This window comes from Megalops cyprinoides, chromosome 4 (genome assembly GCF_013368585.1).
Source record: "Megalops cyprinoides isolate fMegCyp1 chromosome 4, fMegCyp1.pri, whole genome shotgun sequence".
Lineage (NCBI taxonomy): Eukaryota > Metazoa > Chordata > Actinopteri > Elopiformes > Megalopidae > Megalops > Megalops cyprinoides.
In genome coordinates, this window is record NC_050586.1 from 29363773 (window position 1) to 29373578 (window position 9806).

The following is a 9806-nucleotide window of genomic DNA, read 5'->3' on the forward strand; positions in this document are numbered from 1 at the left end:
GTGCCCTTTCTGCTGTGACTCGCTGTCAGCGTCATCATCTGTCTGTCTGTCTGTTATTTTATTAGATTCTTTTTTTTCTCTTTCTGTTTTAGGAATAACATTAACAAATATAAATAGACTTAATATAAGTGAATAAAAGAGAATAAGATATAATACCTTCTGCTGCACCTTCGGCTCTTACACTGGAACAGACTCCTTAAAACAGAGACAAAAGGAAAGCTATCTTTAAATCACACAAGCCAAAAAACACACTGACATCGCACAACACATGTTAGCAAAGTGCACAAAGACACACACAGTGTGTAAGTGAATACACACTGAAAAAACACTACTAGTTTATAATAAAAAGCTATGTAAATGAAACTGATCGTGAAGTAAAAACTGTGAAAGCTGCTCTTAAAGGTCTTGTTAAATATGAAAGGTTTCACCATAAGAAAAGAGAAATGTTACCTTTTGGCAGTGTAAGGCCAACCATTAGTGCAATAGAAAGTAGGGTGGGGTGAGGTGATGATTGACTGGATTCTTCTGGGGAGGGTGGGCCACGGATGCTTTTGAGAAGTTGGGAACCTCTGTCTCTGTAGTCCTCAACAGCATCCCCTTGCATATTGAGAATGAATGATTGACAGGCTGGGGTTGGTGTCTTCGCTACCTGTTAGTTATGGGTATGCCTGCAAAGGATCTTGCCTCCTGGTTCCGTAGTAAAAACAACAAAATGAAACAGATTTATGAATTTCAGGAAGTTTGGTCCTACACAGTGGAGCTTGATGTCATTTGTAACTTTCAGATAGCTACAGCAGCAGCAATGACATTTGCCCTTGTTTTTGTACTGGCTCTCAGTGGATAGCCTCCAGCGCTTAAGAGCTGGACTTGCATTGACATCTGAGCTGTGGGAAGCAATTGTGTTTGTGCAAAAGTGCCATGTTGTTGAATGTTATCAGTTTCCCTTTGTCTTTGCTGTTTGAATGTCCCATCTCACCTCTGCCTGTCTATCCAAGGTTCAGTGTTAAACAGTGTGTTGCACTTCCAGTGGTCACAGGCAGGTGGTGTTCAGAATTGTGTGCTCCCAGTTTCTCTGGGTGGGCTAATCTTCCCCCTGAACACCCAGCTGCCCCTGCGGCCCAGCCCGCATGGATGCTTCAAATTGTTCATTAAAAAGCAACGACCATGGCAACTGTCTTTCATGAATCAAAAGTCATTTGTCTCTGATTAGACGTATCATGAGATTAACAAGTAAGTGGTCTTACGTGAGGCAGTGAAAGCCCAAGAATCTGCACTGGGCTGAAGTCTTAATACGTGGTATATGGGTTTTATGTTTTTGCAACTTAAGAGACTTAGAAGTAACTTGGTAGGTAACACCTTCACTGGGTTGTGAGGGAGTGCAATATATTGTTTGTCAGTTCTCATGCTTAAATTTGACCATGCTGATGTTCACTCTTTGGGTTAATCACGCAGTTGCCTGAGTACAAACCACACAGTGCTCCAACTTTGGGCCATTATTCGGCGTAACTTATTGGTAGTGCCATCTTACTCTTTGCACACTGAACTTGTGAGACACTATAAATCAGCTGCCAGTTCAACAGGTGGAGTGAATTTCTTGCAGACATGGTATTGAACTCTCAGCCCTTACCCCTTTTAATAAAAATAGTTGCTTTAACATTAGAATGGTCTGAATGGGTGTTTCTTTGGTGGGTGGGGTTGGGGGACTACTCAGATAAATGTCAGGGCAATAATCTCTGAATTTGGAGAAAAAGATGACCTATTGCTGAGACTCAGACAGGATGCAAAAAACATTGGCTCCATCCTGAATGCTTTAGCAAACAAATTAAGTGACATATACGCCAACTTCTCTGTGATTTATTGTTGTGCTTTCATTGGATGGCTTGTCTTAAATTAAGACCCATAAAAGTTATGTGCCTTAAGGTACAGTGTCACATAATGTGTTGGATTAACAGAGGATAATTGTTTGGGGAAGGTCTCCTGGCTTTAGGTATGCAACATCCCAGACAGCGATTCAGATGTGCATCTTTAAATTACAAATCCAGCTTTCTTACCTCTAATCCTGTCGTTTTAGCTCATCAGTCACCAATGGCAATTGCCTCTAAACCAACATAATTTTGCAAAAACACGATAGTGCCAACATAAGAAGAACAAAGCAGTCCCCTCCAAACGTTTTCTATAATGTTGTTAACATTATACTACTACTTCTGTTATTGTCTGGTTAGGTTTGGTGTTCTGGTCCAGTTGTGGTCCTAGAAATATTCTGTCTGATTCAATCTGTCAAATTTCTTTTCTAATCAAGTGACACATGTGCCTGTGATTCAGTTGCAAAGGTAGTGGTTTTTGAAAAAGACTAAAATAAAAATGATGACTGCAATTTTTCTTTTTGGAACATTTTTTTAAAATTAGGTTTTCCTCAGGACACAGCAGATAATAATAGTGTCCTGATCCACAGAAGTGAGTGGCAGTCAGCAAGAAAACAAGGAGACGACTTTGCCGCAACAGCAGGAGTTATGTTGCAGCGACGTTAGCACGGGACGTGATGATCTGCAGAGGTGGAGTGCGTAATAACTGCACTGAAGAGACGCTCAGTTAGAAATCGCTTGATAGGTATGAATTTTTCTTTTTGTTGTTCTTGTGATCACTGGAAACATGGTATATGGAAATGTCAGTGCATTGGTATAGACTTCAACTGAGTATTTCTTTGTGAAGCAAGTGCACTACCAGGAAGAGGCATTGCTTATCATTTTAAACATTGGCATTCTGCAATCTATCTAAAAATCGGGGCAATACTTAGACCCACATGCATGTACGAAGCTCCAAGACCTAAGCCTCTGAAGCATCACCTTATTAAAACGGGTTTTGTGGAACATTTCTTGCCATTTTAGAATTTCATGTGAAATACAAAGCATCTCAAGAACAAACACTTGTGTGTCAGGATTTTGAGAGGGAGTGAGTGAGTTTATAGGGTTATGTGGCTTCAGGTATAGCATGTTTATATGAGACAGAACCATTGATATGATGGATAGATACATGTTATCATTCGAATTGTATGCCGTTTAAAGGCCACACAATACAGTAGAAAGACAAGTCATTCCAAGCATTTATGTCAGACGATTTAGTAAAGGCATAGCTGCCTGGCATGGAACTTCAAGTAATTTCACGACAAGAGAAGTCCTCTAATAAGGGAGGGGTGCATCGGATAAAACTGCAGAAGTGATGACAGAGACGAGATTACTAAAGGAGCGCTCTTAATGACGTCAATGAGACATGGTGGACGCGCACGCACGTACGGGGACAGGCACGTTTGACCTTGTTTTTGTTGATGTTTAAGTTAACTGCGACTGCGCGCGATGCCTTGTTGCCGTTGGTGACGCGGTTTCGCAAAGACGAGTAGACGGAGGAAGGAAAAGGACTACTTGCAAGCTGCGAAAGAGGGTTGCATTGTTGCAGCTGGTTTTTTCAAAGGGATAACTGGAATAGCAAGTTACTGGAGTGTCTGGGTGTTCAGGTGGCAGAGCTGGGAGGGGGGATAGGGTGGAATATCCAGCTAGGTCGCAAGATACCTGTGCCTCGATTGTGCGATTAGCTAATTAGCTGGCTAGCTAACATTAGCTAGCTGGTCAGCCAGCTTGGCCAGTCTTCGCTCTTGTAAATTAATGCCCTTCACTCCCGGAACTCTGCTCCACACCAGGCAATATAATTAGCGAATCGCCATTATATGATCCAGGACCCGGCGCCACTGTTGCCCTCCATGTGGGCGAGGGACCTGGTTTTGTCGGATTATGGCGAGAAAAACAGTTAGCAGGAAAAGAAAGACAGCAGAGTCCAAAGAACAACAGGTAGGTTGAAACCAGGTTTGGGTATCGTCTGTGGTTTGTCTTATTTTGTAGGGTTGGCTGACGGTAATCATCTGTGCACGTTAGACTGCTTGATTAACAGATTAACAGCCACGTTTATAGCTAACGACAGGTATCTATAGACACTGAACACAGTGCATGAGTAAAGAGTATAATGCATGATGATGGTGTGTCTGGTGCGTGTGTATTTTTGTTTTTTACAGTATCGAGGCAAGAGCAACATGCTTTGGTTCCTAGCCAGGATAGTTAATAAACAGCTGGCTGGGTAGTGAACGGTCCAGTTTGCTCATTGTGTTTTCAATTGAAAGACGTTCATTTAAGTCCGTGTTTCCCAACCCTGCTCCTGGAGGCACACTGTCCTGCATATCTTCTATGTATCCTTCCTGCTTGACTAAATCAGGTGTGCTCAGCTAATCAAAAGTGCCACTGATGAGTTCAGTCAGGTAGGTAGAGCAGGGATAGATAGAAGATATGCAGGACGGTGTGCCTTCAGGAGCAGGGTTGGGAAACGCTGATTTAAGTTATGCATCTGACATAGCTAACGTTAGTTAGCAGCGTTAGCTAATTAACTCGGTATCGTTAGCCAACGTCTGCTATTTATGTAACTTAGCTTTGGCTAACGGAAAATTACGAGCCGATACCTAGCTAGCTAGGGAGTCAGCTACTTTGCTACAGTAGTACACTAGTTTAACTTGCATTCATATCACACTAGCGAAGTAAGTGAGAATTTGTCTGCCGGATAGGTTTGTATTGTACCTGTGATTACTGCGCATGCTTAAACCAGCGTCTGTTTGAATTAACAGCAGTGGATCGCATGCTTGGTAATTCGGCACCATCTTAATAGAAGATAATAACCTGTTAGGTAACTTTGCTGACTAGTGAGCTATCTTGCCAACTCATGTGTTTGCATCAAATCTGATACACCATATTTAGCTACCAGGTAGCTGCCAGACTTAATTTGCGTTAAGGAAAGGATCTGTTAATAGGGTGCAGCAAATTACTAACTAGATTTATCCTTGTTAGAGTTAACATTGGTTGTCTGGAAATGTAGCTAGATAATAATGTATTATGGAAGCCTCTTCATACGGATTGAGGTCCTCATAGGCTGTGAACCTATTTCATGAATAGACTGGGGCATCATAATACAACGATAAATATAATTGGATGGATTTATAAACGTTTTAACGTTGTAGCTAAATGTATAGCCAATGTTCCTGTGTCTTCTGCATTAAGTTAAACGTAGAACCAGTTTGGGGAGAGCGGGGGAGGGGTTAGGACAAGTAGGCACTCTCTCAAAAGTACAAAGAGCCATACTGTACGGTAACAGCTGCAGTCTTCCGTCAGACTTGTAAATTCACTATATTTATATCCAGTCGCACACAGAACGTGGTTCCCACCAGGTTCTGTCGGGTTGTTTGTGCTATGCTGTGTGTAACTGTTGGCATAATGTTATGCCTTTTCGTAGTTTTTGTCTTTCCTTGTGCTGTACCGACAGTGTGTTTTTTCCATAGTCAATGGTTCATTGTCAACTTTGGCTGCAAACCAAGATAAGATGAGAAACTACGAGCAGAGCTTCTGTGGCTGTAAAACAAAATGAAGAGAGTGTACTCAAGTTTTTTTTTTGGGAGCGGAGTCATTTAGGCACTTGAACCTTTTTAGGTAATTGGATGCGGTTGACTGCCAGATGGGGTCTGCGCTGAAGCTCAGTTGCACTCTTCAGTAATCTCGCCATTTTTTTGGGGACATTCGTTTTCAGTATATTTCCTCTAATAGCAATTCAGCATGCTCCAGTATATGCAGAGTATCCGCAGTATGATGCAGGAGTCCCCCCTCTCAACTCCTGGTATGAAACCATAGTGAAGTGTGATAGATTGTTAACCTCTTTTTTTTTTTTTGCAAAATGAGAGCCAGACTGTGAGTGTCAAGTCATTTGCATACTGAATGTAACATGTCTATTAAACTAAGATTTGCTTGCAACTTTTGCATTGTGTATCATGTCAGAATCAGTTAGCACATGCAGTTTTTTTGTCTGTGAGTTGGTCTAAATGGTTACTGATGGACTTCTACCCAGGTAGAAATTTACCGATATGACAAAAATCGCACCAATCTGGGTGATTAAGGTGGAGTAGGAAAAACTGTTGATTTTAATGGGTTTGTAGAAATCACTATTGACTGTAATGGGCTGTTTTAGAAGACAGTAGTGACATTAATGGGGTGGTGTAAAAGACACTCTTGACTGCAACGGAATGCATCTGATTTCCGACCAGTAACAACCCAGTAAAATCTGTTGGTCAAGAGACAATCCTGAAGAATCTGTATAATTTCCTCCCATTTATCTCTTAGTAAGCCCCCACGTGCTACACATCTTTCAGTGTGTTTCATTGTTATATGTGTTCAGGAAGGTCTTTTATGGCATGAAAGTAAATTAATTTGTCGCTGTTTGGATGGCAGGTTGTATGAGTGTTGTCATGTTGCTTTCACTTATGATTCATGTTCATGTACATGCTTCTCCTTTTGCTAGAAGAATGTGAATTTGTTCTACCATTTACAAATCTTCAATAACTTCAGTACCTTGGAAATTGTTTATTCAAAATAAGGCAAATCTGTGATCTGAGGTTTCTATATATATATATATTTCTAAATGAATTGAATGTTGAATGGTGTTACGTTTTTCAGCACAACAGCTAAGCAGTTGCTGGTTATTCCAGCGTTTGTGTGCCCATATCTGCATCAGGAATCAAATGCCGTCTTCTGCTGCTGTGGAATGTGACTGTGTGTGGAACGTGACTGTGTGGAGCTTTCACGCAGTCCCCCTGTGTCTGTCTGTCCTCAGCTGGGCTGGTGCCAGTCGCCCCACAAGCGCGCACGCGTCTCGTCGTGCTGGCGACGCGCGCAGCTGTCCGGCAGGTGGCAGCGCTCGGTGGTGTGCGCGCTGCGCGGCCGTGAGTTCCGGCCGCAGCCGCAGCAGGAGTGGCTGCTTCAGCGCAGCCTGCGGGGCGTCGCCGCCGGCCAGCTGCCCGGGATCCTGCGCGAGCGCGAGTTCTCGCTGGGCCGCCTCAACAAGGTCTTCGCCTCCCAGTGGCTCAACCACCGGCAGGTGGTGTGTGGGACGAAATGCAACACGGTGAGAGCCGGGCGGGGACACGCGCGCGCACACACACACACACACACACACACACACACACACACACACACACGTCTCTTTCTCAGAGTGTGTTGGACAGAGAGAACTGCACACATACACACATCTCTTTTTGAGAGGTACTGGACAGAGAGGGCTGCACATGTCTCTTACTTCGAGCATGCTGGAGCATGTGTGCGTGTATATGTTTGAGGTTTTACTGTATACATCTCCCTCTGTCTCTCTCAGCTCTTTGTAGTGAATGTGTGTGTGTGTGTGTGTGTGTGTGTATATGTCTTTGAGGTCGTACTATATATATCTCCTTTTGTGTCTCTCAGCTGTTTGTGGTGGATGTCCAGACGGGCCAGATTACCCGGATCCCCATGCTGAAGGACAGGGAGGGCAGCAGCGCAGTTGGAGTGGGGACGGGGCTTGGAGGCTCTGCTCTGGGCTCTGGATCAGGGTCCAGGCTGGACCAGCAGGGCTGTGGGATCCATGCCATTGAGCTGAATCCGTCCTGCTCCCTGCTGGCCACAGGAGGGGACAATCCCAACAGCCTGGCCATCTACCGCCTGCCCACGCTGGATCCTGTCTGCGTCGGGGATGTGAGTGTCTGGCAGAGTCTGGGGCTTTGGAGGGGTGGAGCTCATGGATGGTTTCTCAGATGGGTGTGTAGGGGTTAGGAAGAGGTTTAGAGGCAGTGCAGATGGGAGATGGTCTGAAGGATGTGGAAGATGAATGGATGAGGAGCTGCAAGAAGGTGTACTGAATGACTTTACAGGTGGTGGATAAGGTGAGTTCTGGGCAGACTCTTTTCATGCCATCCTTCCTCTCTTTACCCGTTTCTCAGGATGGCCACAATGACTGGATCTTCTCCATCGCTTGGATCAGTGACACCATGGCTGTGTCAGGTGAGTTGGTGGTCAAATGTAGCCAAGTGTAACCTGAGGCAGGGAAGGAGAAGGGTGGAGTCTTGACCCTGTTTCCTCGGTCCTGCTAGGATCCCGGGACGGCTCCATGGGACTGTGGGAGGTAACAGAGGAGGTGCTTAGCAGGGCAGAGCAGCACCAGGATGCCGAGGGGGTCCCTAGTTACTTGCACATCTCCCACCGCGCCCTGAAGGACCTGCCGAAGGAATACAGCAACCCCTACAACTGCAAAGTCCGGGCGCTGGCCTTCAACAACAACAAAAAGGTAGGCTGAGGTGTCACCCAGACCGTAATCTGCACCATGCAACCCCTCTCTGTGCCTAAGTGAAATCGTTGCATGAAAGGATATTGCAGCCATCTTTGTTTTCATGCATCCCTCTCTTATTTCCTCAGGAATTAGGTGCAGTCTCCTTGGATGGCTACTTCCACCTATGGGAGGCGGAGCATAGTCTGTGCAAGGTGAGCAAAGTGTTCCTTTTGTCTGTCTTTTTCTCTGTACGTGTCCCTCTCCGTGGCCCTGTGGTCCAGTAGCAGACTTGTGGAGGTACAGAAGATGTAGTATTAGTGTCCTGGGGGCCCCGTATCTGACAGTAGTATTAGCATCTTGGGGCTATTCACTGTCATTGTGTGAAAGTATAGTCGTTCCAAGTAGGCCTGTGTGCCAGTGACTCTCTCTCCCCCCCTCTCAGATGCTGTCGATGAAGCTCCCACACTGCAAGGAGAACGTGTGTCTGGCGTATGGGCAGGAGTGGTCTGTGTACGCTGTGGGTTCCCAGGCTCATGTTTCCTTTCTGGACCCCCGCCAGCCCCCCCACCACATCAGGTCCGTCAGCTCCCGGGAGCGGGGCAGCGGTGAGTGGCCATCGCATGATGCTCTCAGAGCTGAGTGGTAGACATTTCGTCTTCCGTCCTTTAACCTGACCACGAGGCTGGTGGGAATGGAAGCAATCGGTAAAACTGTGTCAGCACTTTCAAATGCTGTGTCTACAGTAAGGAAGGCTGTGTTCGTAGTAAGGAAGGCTGTGTTTGTGTGAGGAACACTGTGCCTGTAGTAAGGAACGCTGTGTCCGTAGGTATCCGCTCTGTGAGTTTCTATGAGCACATCGTGACCGTGGGCACAGGCCAGGGCTCCCTGCTGTTCTACGACATCCGGGCCCAGCGCTTCCTGGAAGACCCGTCCAGTCCGTCCCGTGGGTACAAGCCACGCCCCGGCGAGGGAAACCTCAGACTCACCACTGGCAAGGGCTGGCTGGTCAGTCATGCTGCTTTTCATCCTCTGTCCTGCTGTAAAGGAGGATGTTGGTGTGGTGTGCTTTTCTCAGGGATGTACAGCAGCACGATTTTTAAAGCTATCCTCATGCAAAGCGTTGCTGTGGTTCAAACTTTGAGTTTTATTGCCAGCTGCGAAATAAGTTGTGAAATGACACTTTAACAATGTGACCTTGTTTTTTTCCCTCAGAATCATGATGAAACATGGAGGAGCTACTTCTCGGACATCAGCTCCTTCCCCAATGCGGTCTACACGCACTGCTATGATGCCTCAGGCACCAAGCTCTTTGTAGCTGGTGGACCCCTGTGCTCCGGCCTGCATGGAAACTACGCTGGCCTCTGGAGCTAGCACGTTGGGACACGCCCGGGGACACACCCTCTCCCCATCCTCTCACTCCTCTTCCATGCCTCTGTCAGTCTCTCCATCCTTCTCTTTTTCTATTGCATTCTCATCTACTTTGACTTACTCTCATTCTTTCCATCTGTTCCTCTCCTCTTGCTTTCCCACCCTCTGATTTATTTTTTGGAATAAACCAGTAGTCCTGCTGTCTCCATCTCTTTTTCTCTGCTGATCTTTTGTTCTCATCACAAGCTCGCTTTTTCTCCAACTTCTGTCATTTTCAGCCTAAA

The 9806-nt window shown here is 45.6% G+C and overlaps 1 protein-coding gene across 1 annotated transcript; it reads left to right on the top strand.

The window, feature by feature from the left end:
• Positions 1 to 3404: 3404 nt before the first annotated feature.
• Positions 3405 to 9806, top strand: LOC118776784 (DDB1- and CUL4-associated factor 12-like). The gene is made up of 9 exons (XM_036527332.1): positions 3405 to 3839; positions 6691 to 6981; positions 7317 to 7583; positions 7829 to 7889; positions 7979 to 8172; positions 8301 to 8366; positions 8597 to 8759; positions 8981 to 9159; positions 9367 to 9806. Exons 1-9 carry the CDS (start codon positions 3783 to 3785, stop codon positions 9523 to 9525), a joined length of 1437 nt encoding a protein of 478 aa, XP_036383225.1. The 5' UTR covers positions 3405 to 3782; the 3' UTR covers positions 9526 to 9806.

Excerpts from the sequence above, each read along its gene's own strand:
- LOC118776784 (XM_036527332.1), top strand. The coding sequence starts at position 3,783 with ATGGCGAGAAAAACAGTTAGCAGGAAAAGAAAGACAGCAGAGTCCAAA. Across the intron at positions 7,584-7,828 it reads ATCCTGTCTGCGTCGGGGAT|GATGGCCACAATGACTGGAT; the intron begins GTGAGTGTCTGG and ends CCCGTTTCTCAG. Across the intron at positions 9,160-9,366 it reads CCACTGGCAAGGGCTGGCTG|AATCATGATGAAACATGGAG; the intron begins GTCAGTCATGCT and ends TTTTTCCCTCAG.